The following is a 24613-nucleotide window of genomic DNA, read 5'->3' as shown; positions in this document are numbered from 1 at the left end:
TCTATTTTTCAAATAAGTTTATATTTCTGATTTGGAGGTTGGAAAGATTAAAGAGTAGTAAGTTGTAAGGGAAAAAACTTTTGTGTTACTATAATAAAATTACACATACACATATCTATATAAATACTAATCTTATGAATAGACACTCCCATTTTATTTCAGTTATTGAGTTCTTAGAATAATGTAGAAAATTTAATTTGTATTTATAAGATCCTGAAAAAAGATATATTACTGTAAAAGTGAAGTAATATTTTTTAAAGCAAATATACCAGTATTTATACATCCTAATGAATATTTTTCCTTATGGTAGGCTCTTCTAGTTATTATTAATGTGTTTAATGATGTTGTAATTATGTAAATACTTTGGAAATTTCACATTTTGAATTGTCTTTAGGGCCTGCTTATGATCCAGTTTCCCATTTTTTGATAGCGACACCTCATTTGTATTATTAAGCCAGCTTGATTCATTAGACAGACTGGGTTCCAAGTTGACTTTGAATTGGTTTTAAAAATCATATTCGCCTTCAGAGGTTGAAAATTTACCCACAAACCAACATTTCTAGAAGTCCTCTTTTGAAGTTATCTTCAAAGTCAGTAAGATTTGCTAAGACATTTAAAAGCACTACTGACTTTGAAGACAACTTCAAAAGAGAACTTCTAGAAATGTTGGTTAAACAGCAGGAGCAATACTGGAATAAAATACACACTTAAGGTGACTATATTGAATAGGGTAGCGTCCATTCAAATAGTTACGTTCTCAGATGTTTACTTTTTAAAAAATCATTGCTTTGTAGATTTTTATATAAATTTGTAACTAAGTAAATATTGAATTAGATTATCTGTCTTTCAAGTAAGAAATGGAAGTTCTGACTTTGAGTTTACATTTTGTCAATTGTTCCAAGTCTTACAAACAGGATTTAAATATAAATTCATTACTCTGATTATTTTCCATGTCTATTTCTAGCTTATTCTTTTTCATTTGGAGGATCTTTTTTTAAACCTTAGATTCATATTTATATGTTTATCAATTTTATGAAGAATTGAAAAAAACACAGGGGAGTACCTTCTCCATAAGATGCACACATATATGCATTATAAGCATATGGGAAGTTAGAATGATCGAAAACCATACATAGTAATTCATCTAAGAACTTAGAGTACTTTTTTTGAAGTTTCTATCATTTTTTACTTCTTGCCTTTGTGATGTCACATTCAACCTATCTTTATTCATGTCTTACTACTTCCATATTTTCACATTTGCTAATTTTCTTACTTTTTTTCCGTCTTCAAGCTTTACGTTTTAATTTTGTATTGAATTGGATGTAGTGAATGGTTGCTCATATTGCTTCAGATGATTGAACTTTTGGTTGTTGTCTTTTCCCAACCAAAATTTGTCCAGAGTTTCTAACTAGCTATTGATCTATCTAGTGACAAACCTACCTTTTTAAGCAGCTGAATACTAAGGATAGTAGCTGCCATATTAAACTAAGAGTAAACAATTTAAAAGCAGGCAAGAAAAGTAAAGAAAAAAGAGGAGCATAAAAAGATATGTGATTTTCCTTTGAAAAATTAACAAATACCATCAAATCTATATACATCTAGGACTTACACTGGAATTTGTCTTTACAACTTTAGATAAAATACTTTTGTAACCCATATTTACAATGTAATGTAATATTACAATATTAGCCTCTTTGTTAATTAGTATTACTAGGACCATTAGGTAGTTATTATTGTTATGTCTTTATTCTAATATTACCCACACAAACCCTTTCGAAAATGCAAAGTGTTTAGTTCCAGTCCATAAATATTATAAACTGACTACTGTGTTCAAGAAACAGTATTAAACGCTGATGAATCCATGGCCACAGTGATGTGAGTAATCTCTTTAATCTTGAAAATCACATTCTTTATGCCAAGTCTTTTAATATCTTATGAATGATGGCATTAGGATCTGTGCTATCTGTTTCTCATTCCTTCTGCTACATGACTGGGCCATCATTTCTGGTCAAAAATGACCTTAAATCCATCCTTCACACCATTTGTTGCTTGCAGATCATTGCTGGCAATGTACTTTGGCTTACTTTTATCCACCATAATGGCCATATATTTTAAATTAACAGAGGTTAGGCTAGACTGTATAAGGCCACATTGAAGGGGTTGGAGGTAGTTATTTTGTAGTAAAAAATATTTAGAGAGGCTATAATAGCCTCTTGACTATCCAAAGTTCTGTTAGTAGAAGAAAAATTGACCTTATTCAGCTTCCTTTCCCAAAGTCCAAACTCTGAGAGTATTTGGAAGGGGGAGTGGGGGAGGCAAAAGGAGGAATTGCAGAGGGAATAGAATTTGATGTGTAATATGGAAAGATTGTTAATATGAATTGTCTAAAAGTAGAAGAGCCATTATGTTTCCCCAGGACTTAACACAGTGCAATGTACAATTGTAGTAAGTATGTATTAAATGCAGTTCACTCATTTTTCTAACTATTCAGGGACTGGATGACCATTTGCTGTGGTTGCTGTAGCAGACATCTCTGATCATTCTTGTTTTGGACTAAGTAGTTTCCTAGAGAATACAAAATATTATAATGAGTGCGAAATTTGAGATCAGAGGACTAGAATTTGAATATTAGCTCTGTTCCTTTCTGTATGAATTTGGGCATATCATACAAACACCTCAAGACCTTGGTTCTTTACCTTCCATCAATGGGAGATTAGACTAAATGATGTCAGTTTCCTTCAGGTTCAAAATATATGATCCAATCATCCTTTGAGTAAGGTTATATTCTTCAGTTTCACAAAAGGTTTCACTGATCAGTTGATTAATTCTCATTTCTTAAAAATCTAATGAGATGTTATATGTAATGAGGTTTTCTTCAAAAAAGTTTAAAAAAAACCATAATTCATGATTGGATTTGTTTACTTTGCAGAACCTTGGGGAGGCTGAATATGTAGTGGCACTTTTTATGTATATGTGCCTACTTGGTTACCCTGCAGATAAGATCAGTATTCTAACAACATATAATGGACAGAAGCATCTCATTCGGGATATAATTAATCAGCGCTGTGGGAGCAACCCGTTGATTGGAAGACCAAATAAGGTAATTTTTCCAATAAGAAAATAAAAGCCCTAGCCATCATATTGGGAAAGCTGATATATGTGAAATAGAATGAAAGAATACTTAGAATTATCACTTAACTAAGAATGAATTCATATTGTTCCAGTTAGTTTCCTTTGCATCCTTTTTCTTTCCTCAATTGTATTAGTGAATTAAAAAGGATTCCTTTTTTTTTACATATTCCTTATTTGGGAATATCTCTTTCTTCACAATCTTTTCATAGTCTTCTTTTATACATTATATGTTATACATACATTATACATGCATATACATACATGCATTATACATAAGTTGAAAATTTATTTGGGAGGATGTCAGCAACACCCATTTCTTAGGTTCTCTAAATTGGTCCTGAACCAAATTTATGTACTCTGTTTTGCAGGAAAATTACCAAATTTTGTACTTTTGGAGTATGTATTTTTGACTTATGAGAATGATTTCCTAATAAGATGTCTGGTGATATGGTCTAATTTTAACATCAGAAAAATATAATATTTTTCCCCCAGTTACAGGTTAAAACAATTTTAACATTCGTTTTTTAAAAAAAATGCGTTCCGAATTTTCTCCCTCCCTTGCTGCCCAGCCCTCACTTCCATTAAGAAGGCAGAGATTTGATATAGGTTACATATGTACAGTCATGCTGGAAAAAAATGTTTCCATGTGAAAGAAAACACAGAAAAAAGAAAGTAAGTAAAGAAAATGTATTCTTTGATCTGCTACATTCAATCTCCTTTAGATCTTTTCTCTGCGAATGAAATAGCATTTTTCATCATAAGTCCTTCAGAACTGTTTTGGATCATTGTATTGTTGTGAATAGCTAAGTCATTCACATTTTAGCATCATACAATAAATATTGCTGTTACTGTTTATAGTTTTCTATTTGTTATGCTCATTTTATCTTGCTTGAGTTTATGTGCATTTTTCCATTATGCTCATCTATCTTTTTTTTGCCCATCTATTTTTATAGCCAATGATATTTTATACAATATCTTGTTCAGCCATTCCCCAGTTGATAGACATCTTCTCAATTCTATGCAGTCACAAAAAGAGTTGCTTTAAATATTTTTTTGTATTATAGGTCCTTTTCCTTTCTGTTTTTTATTTCTTTGGGATAGTAGCATAGTAGTGGTATTTTTTTTTATATTTTTGTTATAGCAAACAGTATTTTTTCTTCCAACATTTATCATTTTCCTTTTTCTGTCATATTAGCCAGTCAGATAGGTAGGTGTGTGTTGAAAGATAAGATTGGTTTAATTTTCATTTCTTTATGGTGATTTGGAACATTTTATTCATCTTATTGATAGCTTTGATTACTTTGTCTGAAAACTGCTTGTTCATATCATTTGATCATTTATCAATTGAGGAATAGTTCTTATTTCTATAAATTTGATTCACTTCTCTATATATTTGAGAAATGAGGTCATCATTAGAAAAACTTACTTTTTTTTCCACAGCTATAATTACTAGCCATGTATTTCCCTCTATCCTATTTTCTCAATTTATCCTTCTGTTTCCTTTTATAATATCCAGTCTCCAAAGTGTTTTATGTTTTACTTTTACCTCTTTCAGTCTAACTTCCTTCCCCCCCCCCCCCCCCAGTTCTTCTCTTCTCCCTTTCCTCTTCTATTTTGCCTGTATGGTAAGATATATTTCTATACTCAACTAAGTATGTATATTTTTCTTCTTTTGAGCCAGTTCCTCCATCTCCCCATCTTCCCCTCCACTGTAAAAGCTCTTTCACTCTCTTTTTTGTCAGTTAATTTGTCTTTTTCCTTCTCCCAATGCATTTTAATTTTTTTTATAATCATCCCATTATATTCAACTCATATTCATTTCCTCTGTCTCTGTATTCTCCTTCTAACTGCTCAAATAATGAGAATGTTTTTAGGAGTTATAAATATAATTTTCCCATGTAGGAATGTATAACAGCTTAACCTTATTGAATCCTTTATGTTTTCTCTTTCCTGTTTACCTTTTTATGCTTCTCTTGAGTCTTATATTTGGTTTTGTTTTGTTTTGTTTTAGATTTTTCAAGGCAATGGGGTTAAAGTGGCTTGCCCAAGGCCACATGGCTAGGTAATTATTAAGTGTCTGAGGCCGGATTTGAACTCAGGTACTCCTGACTCCAAGGCCAGTACTCTATCCACTGTGCCGCCTAGCCGCCCTGAGTCTTACATTTGGAATTCAGACTTTCTATTCAGCTTTGTTTTTTCACTCAGATTGCTTTAAAGTCCTCTTTTTCATTGAATGTCTGCTTTTTCTCCTGAAGAATTATACTCAGTTTATTAGATGGTGGATTCTTTGTTGTAATCCCAACCCTTTGGAATATTATATTTCAAGCCCCTTCAATCCTTTAATGTAGAAATTGATAAATCTTGTGTTATCCTTACTGTGGTTGCCCAGTATTTGAATTGTTTCTTTTTGGTTCTTTCTATATTTTCTTTGGAATTTGACTAACAGTTCTGGGAGATTTTATTTTTGGAATCTATTACAGGAAGTGATCTGTGGATTTTTTTTTTTTTTTTTTTTTTTGGTTTTTAGTTTCCCCTCTGGTTCTAGAGTATTAGGACAGTTTTCTTTGATTGTTTCTTAAAAGATGATATCTATGTTCTCTTTTTGATCGGGACTTTCAGCTAGTTCAATAATTCTTAAATTACTTCTCCTGGATTTTTTTTTTTTTTAGGTTTTTGCAAGGCAAATGGGGTTAAGTGGCTTGCCCAAGACAGCTGGGTAATTTAAGTGTCTGAGGCCGGATTTGAAGCCAGGTACTCCTGACTCCAAGGCTGGTGCTTTATCCACTACACCACCTAGCTGCCCCTTCTGGATTTTTTAACATTTTGGTTGTTGTTTTTTTTTTTAATAAGGTATTTCACATTTTCTTGCATTTTTATTTATTTGATTTTATTTGATTGTTTCTTGATGTTTCATAAAGTCATTAGGTTCCAGTTGCCTAGTTCTCACTTTTTCCTCTTTTTTTAATATTCTTTTTCTTTTTTTTTTTTTTTTTTTTTGGTTTAGTTATTTTATATTATTATAATAATCTTCTTGTGGGAGTAAACATAATCCTCCCCCCCCCCCCCCAAAGTTGAGAAACCACGAAAATAGCGAGAGAGGAAAAAAATATATACTTCAGTTTGTTCAGATTCCAACGGCTCTGTGTCTGGGAGATGACTTTATCATAAGTCCACCAGAGAAGTTCCTTCCAATATTTTTCCCTCAGTTGCTATTACTAGCTGTATTTCCTTCCACTTTATTCCTCCCCACTCTCATTTATTTTCTTTCTCTCCTTTCATCCTGTCCCTGTTCAAAAATGTGTTGTATCTGAGTACCCTCTCCCAGGATCTTTCCTCTCTTCTGTCAACTACTCCCTCTATTCCCCCTTAACCCATCCCTTTCCTCTCAGTTTTCTTTAGGGTAAGATAGAGTTCTATACCCCATTAAGTGTGTATGTTATTTCCTCTCTGAGCCATTTCTGATGAGAATAAAGGTTCATTCACCCCCCCCCCCCCGCCTTCCCCATTCCACTCCATTGAAAAAGCTTTTTGTTGGTTCTTGTGTGAAATATTTTAACCCCTTCCTCTCCTTTCTCTTCCTCCCAGTACTTTCCTTTATCATCCATTGACTCCTCCTTTTTACTATATTATACAATTATATTCAGCTCCTTCCTGTGCCATATCTATATATATGCTCCTCCTAACTGCTCTTATGAATGAGAAACTTCATCTGAATTATCAGTATCTTCTCCCCATGCAGGAATACAAACAGTTCAACATCATTAAATTCCTCATAATTAGACCTTCTTGTCCATCCTCCTTTGTTGTTCACCTTAGTCCTGTACTTGGAGATCAAACTTTCTGTTCAGCTCTGATTGTTTCAGTAGGAAAGTTTGAAAGTCCCCCGTTTCAATGAAAGTCCATCTTTTCCCCTGAAAGAGGATGTTCAGTTTCACTGGGTAGTTGATTCTCAGTTGTAAACCAAGATCTTTTGCCTCCCAGAATATCATATTCTAAGCCCTACAAGCCCTTAATATAGATGTTGCCAGATCTTGTGTAATCCTGACTATAGAGCCATGGTAGTTGAATTATTTGTTTCTGGTGGCTTTTAGTATTTTCTCTTTGACTTGGGAGTTTTGGAATTTGGCTATAATATTCCTGGAAGTTTTTCTTTTGGGATCTCTTTCAGGTAGTGATTGGTGAATTCCCTCAATTTCTACTTTACCCTCTGCTTCTAGGATCTCAGGGCAACTTTGCTGTATAATTTCTTGAAATATGTGTCTAGACTCTTTTCCTTGTTGTGACTTTAAGGTATTCCAATAATTTTAAAATTATCTCTCCTGGATTTGTTTTCGAGGTCAGTTGTTTGAGATATTTCACATCTTCTAATTCTAATTTTTTGGGGTTTTTTTGTATAGTTTTATTTCTTCTTGATTTCTCGCAGCTTCCTTTAGTTCCATTTTGCATTTGAAGGAGTTATTTTCTTCAGTGAACTTCTTTATCTCCTTTTCCAGCTGGTCGGTTCTGCTTTTAAGGCATTCTTTTCCTCATTTGCCTTTTGTGTTGCTTTTTCCATTTGGCTTAAACTGGTTCTTAACATATTATTTTCTTCAGTATTTTTTTGTATTTTCTTTTAACCAAACTGTTGACTTGATTTTCATGATTTATCTGCATTGTTCTCATTTCTCCTCCCAATTTTTCCTCTACCTCCCTTAATTGCTTTTCAAAGTCTTTTTTTGAGCCTCATCCATAGCCTGAGCCTATTTTCTGTTTCTCTTGGAGGTTTTGGATACAGAAGTTTCAACTTTATCATCTTCTGAGTGTGAATCTTGGTTCCCTCTGGAATTGAGATCCTGATCTGTGAACCATATCTAAGTATGGGCAATGCAACAGAGACTTGTCCTTTGTTCTAGCAAAGAACTCCTATAATCTTCTGACCATTTGTCTGACCCCTCTGTGGACTGAGTGGTTCAGAAACCTCCACTGCTACCACTGATTCAGGCTGCCTGCTCGATTGCTGGGGCATAACCTACACTGGATTGTGCTCCACATTCACCTTAGTGCAACAGACCTTTCCTACTGACCTTCTAAGTTTTCTTGGCCTGTAAAATTGCTTCACCCTGACCTTTTGTGGACTCTGCCCACAAATTATAGAATTTGTTCTGAACCATTATTTAAAATTGTTTGGAGGGTTTTGGGTAGAGCTCTGGTGAAGCCCTGCCTATTCTCCACCATTTTGGCTCTACCCCAACTGTTTACATTTTCAAAGCAGTTCGTAGTTATTAATTAGTTCATATCATATCCCTAGAATGAAAGTTTATACTCTTCTATAGAAAGGAAAGTTTTAAATAGATTTGAGGTGTACTGTTATAAAATATATCAGTGTCAACATATGGAATGATTTCTGACTTTCTGTCATTCAATTTGACATAACTTGTTAAATAAAACAAACCTAAAAGAACTATTTTGGTTAAATCTTTTGTATCTATATATTAGAAATATTGTAGAAGGAAACTACAAATTGTAAGGTTTGGATCACTCAGAAATTTTAATGTCATAATAACTTTAATAGAATGCTCATTTTGGTGTCTTTAAAGCATAAGCGACCTAACTTTCTTATTTTAAAGTATGGACAAGGGTTTAGAATTTGTAGCAGTACTAGTTAGACTAAGTTAAAAATGATTTGGCTTTCAGATAAACTGATGATGGCTTACTTTTCAAATTTAGAAATGAATGACAGCCAGATGTTTTAAGATTGTTAAGTAGGTTCCACGCTCTGGACAAATGCAGACGTGAATAGAATTAAGGGAAGTGATGAAAATTTTTAAGAGTGAGTTTTAAGATTATAGAGAATAAGAGAAACAGTACAGATATTGTGGTAAATATAAACATTTATATTAGGATTTAACTATCTGGATTTGATTTGGACTTTGATAGAAAATCAGTAAGCAGGCTCTTAGTTTGTTATATGAGGTGAAATATCTTTATCTTTACTATAAATTGTATATTTAGAATATTCTTTAGCATTAATGCAGTATACTCTTATGCCAGTCTTCCTTGGGCTCCAGATAGCATAATATCAGTGTATTCCATTAAAATCATGGTAACCAGGAAAAAGAAAGAAATAAGGAACAGGGTTTTTTTAAAACATATCACAATGTTCCTCAGCTTCATTTATTCTGTCCATACCAGGTCTTGATTAAAGTATATAGGATATTTTTATTGATCATATTTGGTAATGATCTGAAGAAATTACATTGTTTCAATATAGTTTTGAAAAATATATGTTGCATTTCCTTTCTAGGTGACAACAGTTGACAGATTTCAAGGTCAACAAAATGATTATATTCTTCTTTCTCTAGTACGAACTAGAGCAGTAGGCCATCTGAGGTATGTAAGAAAATAATCTAAGGCATTTAGTATATAGTTCTACTGCATTGATGCCTTTTTTTAAACTTTTTTAGTTGGATAGTTTAATGTTCTATATTAAAAGTTAAAAAAAGGTATTACAATTATACATTTAAATGTGATAACTTTTAGTTCTAGTTGTTGAAATGCATTAAAATAAGTTTGCTTATGGCTATTGGTTTGTATTTTCTCAGTCTCGTGGTACTTAACAATCCTTAAATAACCATCTCAGATCAGTTACAACTTTGAAATAGTTCCACAGTTGGAAAGGAGTTGAGTGAGAGTTTTTCATTGTGAGTGTGAACTGTAGTTGGCCATGGTTCCTGACTCCCCCCATGTAATATTTCAGTTTCAGTGTTAAAGGATAAAGGAGCCATTTGCCTTCCTAGGATTAAGAATTGTCAAAACAAACCATAATCTATTTTTATCATTTATTGTGATGTATTTATGTGTTAGAGATTTATAAGCATTTTCTTCTTATGAGGCAGCATTTTAGTTTTATATAAACCTCCATCTAAGATGACTTACCAGTAAAACTCTAAGAATTCTCTTATTATTTTGTTTGATGGCATTTATTGCCCACACTTAAAAATAAAATCAAGCTCCCTTAGAGTTACCACTTTAATCAAGATCTGTTTGGGGCTTAACCTAGTAAACAGGTCCCATTAGTCTGATAACATTTTATGTAAGGGTAAATAAAAATGCTATTTTTCAAGAAATTGCTTCAAGTCCTTACTATTTTTGAACATAGGTCTTATTTTTCATGGGAATGTGTCAGATGATCTGTGTGTGTGTGTGTGTGTGTGTGTGTGTGTGTGTGTGTGTGTGAGCATCTGCTTCAAGTAACGGGAGCTTTTTGACTGAGATCTGAATGGACTTCTCTTTACTTTTTTCTTTGCCAAATTGTGTGAGGCTCATAACAGAATTACCATTCTTCCTTTGTAGTGTCAGTTAATTTCTGTTTGAACTTTTCCCTAACTCCCAGGTACCCATACCTTCTACTTCTTATCTACTTTCTCAGGAAAGGCACTAATTGGAACATGCAAGGAAAATATGTTAGATTAGAATTCATGATTTCATGAATGTAGTTGTCAGTACTAAATTGGTTACCAAATTCCATGAACTTTCAATAAATCTTTTTTGAGTTAAGAAATTGAATGTGAAAGATTGAAGCCAAAGAAAAACAATTAGCAAATCACTGGGAACAAATTTAAATTTTACCAGATTTAAGAACAGTCTATCAGTGAGCCAAATAATGTATTATATATCTGACTCTATATCTTTGCAATACAAGGAGGAAAAAATATTCTTTTGTAATTGTAAGATTAAAAAAAATAGCCTCTGAGGTAAATGAAGAGACTTATTTCTGATATCTTTACTCTTTGACCCTCTCCATGATACCATCCTCTTCTTCATCCTAGAGCACACATGATAAGCTTAAAGGGATGGTACCACCTTGTTCTATATTCTCTTCTGAATCCTTTTCTAAGCTTAGATGGTGTTCTCTGTAAGGCCAAGAAGTAGGGAATTCTGGCTGTTTTCCCAACATCCATTGTTCAGGTCCTTAAATTCATTTGGAGGGACCGAGTATCTTTAAATAGAAGCGTTTGGCCCATAGTAAAGTAGTGCGACTTTTTCGTGATGACTCATGCATTGGAATTATACCAGAGTGGTGATTTGTTATATGCTTCTCCTGAAGAGCTAAAATGACTTTAATGATTTGTTTGAAGATTAGGAAAGAGGTTAATAGTGACTATTTTCCTAACTGTAGAATAAGTATTAAGTGGTTTCATATATTCTGGCTAAGCTTGATCTTTAAATAGTATTTTTGATATATATCCACAACTAGTAGCTTTAGTTAATGCAAGTCCAACTGTGTTATGTCAGGTTCCCACATTCCAAAATTATTCTTGTCATAAGTGAATGGGATTGCTATGTTGATTTTAAAATTTTTGTTTGAATCATGATTGCTCATCTAAAGCTTCTTTCACTTACATGGCTAAAGGTACTTAGAAGGAGCTAGAAAGAATGAAAAATACTGGCATATCATTCCTGGCTAGTTATTAGTTATATTGTCTCCTTTTCTTCCAATTATAAGTAATACTTTAATTTCATAAGTGTGTTAGGCAAAGCCTAGAATATGGTAGATTAAGAAGGGATTTTTCCCTGTTTTCTATTCAGTTGAAATGTGGCCAGATGTGTGTGGATATGTAGGTAATAATTGAGGATATTGTTTCATACCCTTTTTTAACTGATAGAGTCTATAAACAAAGACTAACATACTGTAATAAGACATTTTAATCAACATATACACTATAGTTTCCTTGTTACAATTATTTCAGGATATGAAATTTAAATGTGTCAGATGTGGTCTTTTTAAAATCTTTCCATCTTTGCAGAGTTCTCAAATATATAAGTAGTCATTACAAAAGCAGTGGAAAATTGGACTTTGACCAAATACTTTAAATTAATCTTTAAAAGCCCAATTACAAATATATCTGACTTTCATTCAGTTCACCATTTGAAAATGGGATTCCCCCAAATTGTCCTTTATTGTTGAGACCAAATGGTCTCTTTCAAACAGATGCTTCTGTAGTAGGAAATAGCTATGAACAATGATCTATTTTAATATGGAGTTTATTTGGACTATATTATTTTTCATTTTATAAATTATAGATAATTCATATGTTTTCTACAATTTATGTTTAAAATTTGAAATGTCATCACTGGTTGTTAAGGAAACAAGAAGTAGTCTGTGTCTACACACAGATGGGTCACAGCATGGCCAGATCTTTAAGCTGACTATTGTGAATTGGCAGCATGTTTGAATCACTCATGGGGACCATACAGATGGGTCATTGCAAACTAAATTGTATGGTTTTGCCATGGTGCAGTCTAGTTGCTTTGACCTTTATCAGTGAATTATTTCTCTGATTAAGCAGCCTGATTTATTCCTTATAGATAGAACTTAGTAACAAAACACTAACTTCTCTTACTTATTCGTGATTTTATTAAAATGATATTAACTGTACAGCACTGTGATATATTTCCTTCAGTGTTCAGTGACAGGTTTTGTCTTAGCTAAGGAGAAAGGTTGTAGATGAAATATTAAAAGTCACATATAGAAATAAATATAGCAATAAAATTGAAGGGTATTCATACTTGTCTCTGTTTTCCAAAGGGATGTTCGTCGATTAGTGGTGGCCATGTCACGAGCCAGACTTGGGCTTTACATCTTTGCAAGAGTGTCCCTCTTCCAGAATTGTTTCGAATTAACTCCAGCTTTTAACCAGCTCACAGCCCGTCCACTTCATTTACACATAATTCCCACAGAGCATTTCCCTACCACCAGAAAGGTATGTGGATTATCTTCTTCTTTTTAAATTTTTTACAAGGCAAATGGGGTTAAGTGGCTTGCCTAAGCCCAACACAGCTAGGTAATTATTAAGTGTTTGAGGACAGATTTGAACTCAGGTACTCCTGACTCCAGGGCCGGTGCTTTATCCATTACGCCACCTAGCCGCCTCTTGGCAACACTGTTTGTAAGGAGAATAGTCAAATATATTCTTTGAGATGATAATAAAGAAACACTGGTTACCTCTTATCTTCCAAGGCAGTTTTGGCAATGAATCCTATTTTAAGACACGAATGCCATATGAATCTAGATGTATGGTTTATGAATGTTGAGAAGAAGGTAGGAGTAAACATAAAAATAAATAAGAGAAGACTTTCTAGAAAGAAGTAGCTTTTGAATCAGGGCAAGAATTATTGGAAGACATTCCTGATGGAAAATGAGCATACACAAAAAGATATTGGTTCTAAATAGTTTCACAGAGGGAAAAGATGAACAAATGGTACAATCCACTTATATCTCAGGTTTGAATTATATTTTTATAACTAGATTGGTATGATCCTTTTGTTTAATTGCCTTTTTTTAGGTGTTTGTTTTTTGTTTTTTTTTTTGCAAGGCAATGGGGTTGACTTGCCCAAGGCCACACAGCTAGGTAATTATTAAGTGTTTGAGGCCAGATTTGAACTCAGGTCCTCCTGACTCCAGGACCAGTGCTCTATCCACTGTGCCACCTGGCCGTCCCAATTGCCTATTTTTAAAGGCTGCCTAAAGTAGGACACCTAGAAAATAACTTGCATATTCTTTCCACATGAAATATTGTGCTCAGTGCAGAAAATAATTTTTAATTAGAAGAATGCCTGCTAATATGCTGAATAATCTTATACACCCCTGGCAATTTTGAGAAATGTCGTTGAATTTGATAAATACTCCCACTTTGGCATGCTCTGAATTATTTAGAAATTGTTTTTGTTATATTTGTAGCTCTTGTTTTCCCTGAACATTTTATGGTCCACATGGGCCTGTAGTATTAGAACCAAGAGGGATCTCAGTTCATTCAGAGCTTGCTAGAGCTCAAAATGCTAATACTGTCTGAATACTAGAAGTGCCTTCTTCAATGATGTAATTTCATTCCCTGAATTGTTTTTACCTTTATATTCTTCTGTATATTATGTATGCAGTGCATGGGAGGAGGTTCCTGTGATAATCATTCTAAAATGTCAGAATTGATTATGTCTTTTTAAATTAAAAATTTATTTTATTTTTCCAGCTTTGTGCATTGTGTAGTTTTTCAACATCATATGCAAATTTATGAGTTCCATATTTTTTATCACCCTCCCTTCCCTCCCCTTTCTCCATGTTGGCCAACAATCTGGTAACAAAGTTGTACTTGTATAGTTCATGTTTAAGTCATGTTATGAAGAATTAGAACTAAGGGGAAAGAAAAAACCATGAGAAAGAAGGAAAAGGAAAGCAAGTTTTTAAAAAGTGTTTTATTTTTCCCTATGGTTATGTATGGTATTGTCCATAGCAGGTTTTGAACACAGGATTGACCTTCTCTGAACTTCAGAGATGGGCTGCATCTATCATAATTGAACATCTCACAGTGTTGTTGTTAATATGTACAATGTTTTCTTAATTCTGCTCCCTTCACTCAGAATCAGTTCATGTAATTCTATCCATACTTCTCTAAAGTCTTGACCACTTATGATGTCTTATAGAATATTACTCCATATCAGTCATTTGTTTAGCCATTCCCCAATTGATGGACATCCCCCAAATTTCCAATTCTTTACCACTACAAAATAGTTGCTATAACTATTTTTGAACATGTGAGGCTTTTCCTGTTTTTTATGATTTCTTTGGATATAGTATTGGTATTGCTAGGTCAAAGTGTATGATCAGGTTTACTGCTCTTTGGTCACAGTTCCAGTTTGCAGGAATGCTAACAAACTCCACAAGCAGTGCATTAGTGTCCTAATTTTCCCACATACTCTCCAAAATTGATTATTTTCCTTTTTTATCATCGCTAATCTGATAGGTGTGAGGTGGTACCTCATAGTTGCTTTAATTCGCATTTCTCTAATCAATAATGATTTGGACCATTTTTTTCCCATAAAACTGTACATAGCTTTAATTTCTTCATCTGAAAATGGCCTATTCATATCCATTTTTCAATTTTGGAATGACTTAGAGTTTTATAAATGTGATTCACTTCTCTATTTTAGAAATGAATCATATCAGAAACATTAACTGTGAAAAATTGTTTTCCTTCTAACCTTGGCTGCATTGGTTTTATTAGTGCAAACCCTTTTTAATTTAACATAATCAAAATCGTCCATTTTCAGTTTATAATGAAATCTATTTCTTGTTTGGTCATAAATTTCTCACCACTCCATAGATCTAATGGATAGAGTATTTCTTGTTCTCTTAATAGGTCTATGGTATTGCCCTTTATAGCTAAATCCTGTACCCATTTTGACCTTATTTTAGTATAAAGTGTGAGATGTGGGTATGTGCCTAGTTTTTGCCTTACAATTTTCCAGTTTTTCCAGCTTTATTAGCTCTTATTAGTGCGTCTTTATAGAAAAGTGGAAGATATGGTAGAGTTTTGTTGACTATGATTTAGATCAGAGGTGTTATGAACTGCATGTAGCCCTCAACATTCAAGCGTGACCTGTACTAGATTAAAATGTAATTGGAAATATTTAGTAAAATAAATAAAATTATACAAATATATAGATAATATTACATTTTAAAGCTATGCTAATAATGCTGCTTACATGGATTAGTGGCTGGCTCCCAATCCTACTTGGATTTGACCCCACCGATTTAAAGAGCCTTTGTGAATTTCTTTGCTCCTTTTTTTGTTCTTTCTCTTTTGCCCTAATTCATTTGGAATAGTCTTATTTGAACAAATAATTTTATCATAATAGCCATTTTAAACACATGGTGATTTTTGTTTTATGGATGAAACAAAATGACTGATTCACAGTGTTCCCACTGTGAAAAAGCCTTTGAGCACTTTTGGGGGGGGGGAATCTCTATTTTAAATTTTAGTTACTACTAATAAGACCTTTAGTGAATACTGTAAGCTCTTTCCTTTAACTATTTTTTTCATCTCCCCTGAAGACTAATCCTATTTTCTTAGTGGATAAAAAAAACGGGATATTGTTGTCTCCATTTTACTGATCCCTCTTTGTTTCTTTTTCCCCTTCCAGAATGGAGAGAAGCCATCTCACCCTGTGCAAATAATAAAAAATATGCCCCAAATGGCAAACTTTGTATACAATATGTATATGCATATGATCCAGAGTACACATCATTATAATCAGGTAAGGTAATTAATTGGAGCCTGCTTTTCTTTAGACAAGGGTCTTGTGTAATACTGAGTAGATTTCTAAAGTCCATAGGGTGCTTAATTCTTTTAAGGAAAGAACTTAATTCACACAGACTAGTGTTGCTTTTTTATTTTCTAGAGTTTTGGTTGTCTGTTCATTTAGTATTCTTTTTGTTTTGTTTTGTTTTGTTTTGCAAGGCAGTGGGGTTAAGTGACTTGCCCAGGGTCACACAGCTAAGTAAGTATTAAGTCTTTGAGGCTGGATTTGAACTGAGGTCCTCTTGACCTCAGGGCTGTTACTCTATCCACTATGCCACCTAGCTGCCCCTCATTTAACATTCTTTACCATGAGAAGTTCAATGAAGTAATAGTTTGCAGATCTTTTGTAATGGATTTGCAATAATAGAGACCTCAAGTATCTAGAAGGTAAAATATAACACTTCCTTATTAAGAATACTTTATAATAGTTCTTAGTGCCTATTTTTTGAAAACCTTCTGAGTTCACTATTTAAGATCAAAGGGTTTTTAAAAGTATTATTATATCTCTACTCTATGGACAAACTTTGCATGCCATAATAAATGGGAGAGCAGGCCTTAGGGCCTGCTTGAGACAGACTGTAAATCACCTTATATCTCACTGCCCTAGGTAACTCTAAAGCTATAAATTGAAGAAACACTCACTGACCTGAGAGTTTTCTATACCAGTGAAATAAAAAAATCACTCTTCATCATCTCCAACCCCTTCCACCATGTTTATGATACATTAGTATAATTAAGCATCATGAGACTGTCTTGCATTTTTATAACACTTAAGCGTTTGCATAGTTTTCAAAGCACTAATTTGTTTCTGCTTAAAACCCTGGAGACAATAGCATAATATAAGATGTAGAGAGCTAACCTCAAAGTCAGGAAGACTTGATAGAGTCTAGTCTCCTGGCATATATACTGGTCAAGGAACCTCAATGTCCAAGGCAGTCCTAAAAGTTTACAAATTGCTAAACTGTTGATATACATTGTAGAGGGAATGTCTTCTCAGATATCACAGATAGAGTTAAGGACTGAAAAGACTCTCAAAGGTTATTTAGTTTAATTTTCTTGTTTTACAAGTGAGGAAATAGGTCCAAGGAATTAGTTACTTAATGTAACTTCTCCAAGGTTTACTAAGGTCTTTTAATTCCAGAACCAATGAGTACTCTTTCCATTATGACTTGTAAGCCATTACTGCCCATACTCTTTTTCCCTCTCAAAAAAAAGTAGACACCATACATTTTGACTAAACAGACTCAACTTTGCATTCTGTCTGGATAATCTTCAGGATTTTTTTTTTTTAGGTTTTTTTTTTTTTTTTTTTGCAAGGCAAGGTTAAGTGGCTTGCCTAAGGCCACACAGATAGGTAATTATTAAGTGTCTGAAGCCGGATTTGAACTCTGACTCCAGGGCTGGCACTCTATCCATTGTGCCACCTAGCCACCCCTCAGGATTGTTTTTTTTAAAAATTCTTAGGAAACAAATTTTCCCAGGAAGCAAATATGGCTATATAGGACAGATCTGAAAATTGAATACTTGCTAGATAATGTTAGATATTTTGTTAATGGAAATTATTTTTGAATGTATACTTGCTACTCTGACTGTGACTTAGATCACAGATTCTGTGCTTTTGATATCTATAAAAGAGAAGTTATTCTATATTGTAAAAATTAATTAGAAATAATATTTAATTGAATTATTATTAACTAAACCAAGTTCTGTACAAAGTATTGTCATTAGATTGTTATGTATAAATTCATAGTGTTCAGTCTTTTATTATCACTTGGTTGTTTTATTAAGTCTTCTCTGTCCTATTACTATTTAAATTGAAAAGGAAAAATGAATAAATGCATCTTCCTGCTTCCCTTATCCACATAACCTAATTCTGTTGAGAACCACAGAAATGATCATTTCACTGAATGTAAAAGCAAGAGTTACTAATTTTTTCTGTCATGAACTCCTTTGGCAGTTTGTTGAACCTTTTAAAAAATTACCAAATTCCAGTAAGATGTTAGCAAAATAAAAATTTACATCCATTGAACTCCATCCTTGGATCCCTAAGAGCCCCTAACGTAAAATGATATAATTATGGGATTCAGTCAGAGGCATGAGCACTTCTGAGGAAACGTATCAAGTTATCAGAGATGACAAAGCACTTGGGTCTCATAGTGTCCTGTTACCCCTTTGCCCGTCTCCTCTTCTCACTCTCTAGATGAAATTGACCAGTGTGGTTTACAAAATGCTCTCCCCACTTCTGAAGCCAAGCGGCCCTCAGGTTCTGCAGGTAAAGCAACGGAGGTGAAGTGCCTTGCTGGTGGCTGAATAGCCAAGTGTCAGAGCCAGGATCCAAACCTCTGTGTCCTGACTTTTAAATCTAGAGCTTTCTCCATAATTAATGTTGCTTTCCTTTCTTATTGCTTCAGTTCACAAATATTACTAATGAGAATAAAATAATTGCATTATGTGTGGGACTATGGCAGGCAAATCCTTTCTGGAAATCCAGTATTATCATGTTTTTTTTAATTTTGTAGACATGCTGAAATATTTTCTTCTTTCTTATCAGGCTTTGTTACCTCCACCAGCTATGGTGGAAGAAAGTGATATAGTTCCAAATCAGGAAACAGAAATGGAAACTGAAGTAGAATCTATCCATCCACCATCAGTGGCTACCCTAACAATGAATGAGACTCTTCTCACAATGGCAGAGGATATTCCCATCATGGCAGAGGATACTCCCATTACAGCAGAGGCTGCCCAAACAACATCAGAGGCTACCCCTTCAGCATCAGAGGACACAAAGACAGATTCTGCAACTTTTCCAGCAGAGGTTCCATCCCTTTTGACAGAAGTCACACCTTCAATGTCAGAGTCTAATCAGTAAATCTCAAATCATCATTTGAAGGAAACACTATTCATTGCTATCTGCTTTGAAAGAACTGACTTAACTCTTAATTCCTATTATTGGTGTACTTTCCACTGTATATAGTTGGGTTTTTTGTTTTGTTTTGTTTTTGTTTTCTACTGTTCTAAATGCTAGGTTTCATGGATCCATTAAAAAATATTTTTCACTTATCAAGTCTCAAAGGATAACTCATTAATAACCAAAGGTAGAAACAGAGCACATTTAAAATGAATAGCAAAAACACCCCAAGTAGATGTTAAAATGGAAAAAAGAATTTTCTTCCCATTACTCAAATAAAGCTGAGATCACATTGATTTGAAACTTTCAGTGTTATAGATTGTAACCCATCAATGCCTGACCCTCCTGTTTGACTCTTGTCTTTGTCCTCAGGTCATGAGGACCTGAGTTCAAATCTGCCCTCAGACACTTAATAAATAACTATGGGTCTATGACTACTTTTTCATCTACACAAAATCTTTTTTTGCAACCTTTTCCATTTGATACTCCCTTCTCCTTTCATTTAAGGTTACCAGTAGAGCACTGTGGTAAACCACTGATCTTCCCTTATTCTTACCAATTAACTGGGCTGTCTTCACTACCTATTTTATGATAATATAGCATAATGATATTCTTTACTCCTATACTTCCAAGTTCCTTATTGATTGTATTAGCAGCCTGCTCATACCATGCAACTCTTCTTTGTCCTTTATGTAATACTCAGTTGAATTTTTCATAGATAATTGTGTTTCACACATATAGCAACATTGGTAGAATATTATTATTAAAAAGATGGACCTTTGATTTTGGGTTGAGTAAAAGAATTTTTGCAGTTTTCCAAAACCAATGTCTTTCAAACTTGGTCTCTTTTGTTATGGGCATAACAATTGTCCATCTAATCTGTGTCTCAGATATGCATAGTGATATACTACTTCTACTTAATTGTTCATCCAAATGTATGTTAAAATTTGGGCAATAGGGGCAGCTACATGGCGCAGTGGATAGAACACAGGCCCTGGAGTCAGGGAGGACCTGAGTTCAAATCTGGCCTCAGACACCTAATAATTACCTAGCTTTGTGACTTTGAGCAAGTCACTTAATCTCATTGCCTAGTACAAAAAAAACAAACAAAAATCTGGGCAGTAGACTATCTTCATCTACTTAGTCTTACCTTTGTGTATAGTCACACCAAATTCTTTTTTTTGGCTAGGCAATGGGGTTAAGTGACTTTCCCAAGGTCACACAGGTAATTATTAAGTGTTTGAGGCTGGGTTTGAACTCAGGACTTCCTGACTCCAGGGGCTGTTCTCTAACTACCCAACCAAATTCTTTATTACTACATAAATATTTTCCATAGTATTCAGTAGGGTTTTGGGGCCCAGTGCAGTAAAAGTCAGTATCATTCATAGACAAGAAATTGGAGGACTTGACCATATCAAAAGAAGGAATTCCTCTTTGACCTGGAGTGTCTCCTGGACCTCCTCCATTACAATGGCAAATGCTTATTACAAGCATGCATTTTCTTGTTTCATGCCTTACCTGATGTTTACTAGGAGACTCATTGAACAAGATTATTTCTGTTATGTATTCTAAGGAATCTTGAATGGTTTTCATGTGATTTGGAAGACTATAAAATTATCTCTAAGTAAGTGTTTTATTATCCTGAACCAGATGCCTTTTTCAATTATTTTTTTGAATCAATGAATAGTAAGCATATTGGTGTCCTATATTCTTTACATCTTTTAGTTAATTATGGAATTATAAAGATGATGGTCCATTTCTTGCAAAATCCATCTTCCCCCCCACTGATACTGTCATCAAGGATGTCTATCATTCATGTATATAAGTGTCTGAATTTTGTGTAGATGAAAAAGTAGTCATTTATACCCATAGTTATTTATTTCTTGATCTGATCATAGGGTATGTGTGTGAGTTTTTTTTTTATATTAGTGAAGTCTGATATTTCTCCCTGCTTTTTTATTCTTTGCCTTAGATACTTAGTGTATTGGTGTCAACATTTTATTAATTGTGTCACCTTCAGCACAGGTCCCTTTATAAACTTAGTCTGATCTCACTGCTTTTCCCAGTTTTGTTCCCTTCAATATTATTTCTATATCCTGTATGAGCACATTTAGGACCATGATGTTAAGGTCCAACTGTGGTGGTTCCACTGTTATTAATGGAGAAAATAGTTCATTAAAATTTTTATAAATTTATTCCTTCCTTATGTAGTATACTTGCTTTGATATCTTGTAAAATTTTTTTTAAACTGGTTTTCCCCTCTGTTAATTGCTCTGTGAAATGATCATGCTCATCATCAAAATTTGCCCCACTGTCTCATTTGACAACATCTTTTTTTTTCTTGGGGGGGGTGGTGTTAGGAAGTCAAATTTTAAATATATATGTCTTAAATTCCTTGAAATTTTTCTACCATTTTATCCTTTGCAATGGATGGTGTAAAAACTAGTTTTTTCAATGGGGGCCATCTTACATCTACTTACTAGTATTGCAATACCTCATGACCAAATATTCCATGAAGAAATGTTTCTTCTTGACTTTGCGTATCTTAACGTTTTGTCCTTCATTCTTGAAGAAGATCATGACATCAAGGGAGGTGATGCCATTGCAGGCACATGAATTGGATTAGAGTGAGGGGGTGCTGTGCTAAGTCATAACATGTAACTGGAAAAATAAAATAACAATTAGAAAAAAATACAAAGATCTAATCAAAGAATTAAAATGTTATAAAGATAATAAGCCTCACTTTCTTCTTCAGAACCATCTGGGATCCAGTGTCTAGATGTGAATCAGGACTACATGTGGCCTCTCTTGTTGCTGACATTTGAGGTTTTAACCTTGTCATCTTCAGAGAAGAGAAGGGTTTACAAATTCTAATAGAATATTTGTACAAGAAAGAAACTTTAGAGATCATCTAGTCTTGTAAATAAGGAAAATGAAATCCAGAGTTAGTATAACTTGAACCTGGTCTTCTGAGTCCAGTATTGGTTCCATGATACCACATTTCTTATCTTTTTTTTTTAAGGTTTTTGCAAGGCAAATGGGGTTAAGTGGCTTGCCCAAGACCACACAGCTAGGTAATTATTAAGTGTCTGAGACTGGATTTGAACCCAGGTACTCCTATCTCCAGGTGTTTTATCCACTGCACCACCTAGCCGCCCCAATACCACATTTCTTAAGAAGGTACTTTAAAACAACTTAGTTTGGACTAATTCCCTTCTGACTGTATTCCCATTTCTACCTAACTGATCTAGAATCTCTTCCAGTTATGCATGAATTATTACAGCCTGACTCTTCTCTATCTTATATACTACTGCCAGTTTATCTTCCTAAGGTACTATTTTTGTCATATCTTTCCCCTCAAATTCAAAAGTTATTATATCTAAAATGCTCACTTTGTTTTTCTTACCTATTCAAATTCTACCTAGCCTTCAAGTTCCATTTTAAATTCCACCATTTATGTAAAAAACTTTTAAACTATTCCACCCACATAAACATTTCCCTTTTCTTATTTTTTTTGGGTTTTTTTTTTTGGTTTGTTTTTGTTTTTTTTTTGCAAGGCAATGGGGTTGAGTGGCTTGCCCAAGGCCACACAACTAGGTAATTATTAAGTGTCTGAAGCTGGATTTGAACTCAGGTACTCCTGACTCCAGAGCCAGTGCTCTATCCACTGCGCCACCTAGCTGCCCCCTTCTTATTATTTTCTTTAATTCTCATTATCTTTATAACATTTTTAATTCTTTGATTAGATCTTTGTATCTTTTTTCTAAATGTTATTTTATTTTATTTTTCCAATTATGTTACGAAAATTTTTCAACAATCATCCACATGCATATTTATAAGTTAAATAATTTCTTTCCATCCTTTCTTCCTACCCTCTTCCTCTCCCCCTCAGTGGCAAACAGCCTAGTGAACATTGTACTTGTACAATTTTTGTTTAGCACATTTACAGATTAGTCATTTTCTCTATGAGGAATTAGGACTAAGGGAAAAGAAAGAAAACCATGGGATAGGAAGGAAAAACATAAGAGAAATTTTTAAAAAGTGAATATAGTGCTCATTTAGATTCTGTAGCATTTGTTTTGTTTTTGCTTTTCTTTGACTGAATGTGGGATACCATTGTCTGTAGCAGGTCTCCCAGGGTTGTCCTAGCTCAGAACTACTTAGAGAAGTTGTATCCATCAAAGTTGATCAACCCACAATGTTAATGTGTACAATGTTTTCTTGGTTCTGATCCCTTTGTTCAACTTTAGTTCCTGTAAATTTTTTTTTTTGCAAGGCAAATGGGGTTAAGTGGCTTGCCCAGGGTCACACAGCTAGGCAATTACTAAGTGTCTGAGACTCCTGTAATTCTTTACAGGCTTCTCTAGAAGCAGACCATTCATGGTTTCTTGGATTATGTAACAGTAGTACTCTATAATATTCATATACCATAATTTATTCAGCTATACCCCAATTGATGGATATTCCCTCAATTTCCAATTCTTTGCCATTATGAAAAGAGTTCTATGAATATTTTGGAATATGTGGGATTTTTTTCCATTTTTTAAAATGATTTCTTCTGTATATTAACCTAGTATTGGTTTTGCTGGTTCAAAGGGTATGACCAGTTTTATTGTTCTTTGGGCACAGATCCATATTGTTCTCCCGGATGGGTTGGATTAGTTCAGAACTCCACCAACAGTGCATTGATGTCCCAGTCCTCTAACAACCTCTCTGAGATTGATTGTTTTCCCTTTTTGTTATCTTAGCTAATCTTATCGATGTGAGGTGGTACCTCTCAGTTGTTTTAATTTGCATTTCTCTAATCAGTAATGATTTGGAGCATTTTTTCATGTGTTTTTTTTTAAAGATTTCACTGGTATATAACTCAACTTCACAAAAAATGTGCAAGGAGGATCTAATCACCTGTAGCATCTACAGGTACTGTCCCATAAGTCTTAGTTCAGTTTTGAACCTATTAAAGTGTTAGGACCTGAAGACCAGAGTAGATACCTATTGAAATGAATTAAATTGGTTGATTAGGAAAGAGCTAACTATTCTACAAGGATTTTAGTGTCCAAAGTATTTGTTTAGCAGACTAGGTAGATAGAGGGTGGACTCTAGGAGCCCAGAAAGACTCAATCAAATCCTTCTTCATGCCCTCATGTACAGTGTGACTCTGGCCCAGAAAGTAGTAACCAAAGGTCAGAGAAGAGATTTGAACCCAGGTTTATCCTGACTCCAAGTCTATCTGCTCACTTTAACAGCCTTCACACATAATATAAATCGCATTCACCATACCAGTCCAGCATTTCTTTCTAATTACAAATGTGCTAAAATGAGAGATCCAGATAAGTAGCTTAAAATGTAAATCCATTTAAGATTTGGTAGTGTTGACTTTTCATGTTTACATTTCACAATTAGTTAAAGGAAAGTTATCATAGGCAGGATAAGTGCTGACTTAATGAGAAGATAAGAA

General features: G+C 33.9%; 1 protein-coding gene across 2 annotated transcripts in view; it reads left to right on the top strand.

Annotated features, from left to right (window-relative positions):
• The window catches only part of AQR (aquarius intron-binding spliceosomal factor), a 100146-nt gene extending 78796 nt beyond the window's left edge, over window positions 1–21350 (top strand). For both annotated transcript variants that reach the window (XM_074235046.1, XM_074235045.1), the window contains 5 exons: window positions 2930–3100; window positions 9416–9501; window positions 12701–12875; window positions 16090–16203; window positions 18799–21350. In XM_074235046.1, the coding sequence (XP_074091147.1) occupies window positions 2930–3100; window positions 9416–9501; window positions 12701–12875; window positions 16090–16203; window positions 18799–19116 (864 nt within the window). In that variant the 3' untranslated portion in view covers window positions 19117–21350. The remainder of the gene's footprint in view (window positions 1–2929; window positions 3101–9415; window positions 9502–12700; window positions 12876–16089; window positions 16204–18798) is intronic.
• The last annotated feature ends 3263 nt before the right edge of the window (window positions 21351–24613 follow it).

Source organism: Macrotis lagotis, chromosome 4 (assembly GCF_037893015.1).
Source record: "Macrotis lagotis isolate mMagLag1 chromosome 4, bilby.v1.9.chrom.fasta, whole genome shotgun sequence".
Lineage (NCBI taxonomy): Eukaryota > Metazoa > Chordata > Mammalia > Peramelemorphia > Peramelidae > Macrotis > Macrotis lagotis.
This window is presented reverse-complemented; position numbering and strand designations above follow the sequence as displayed.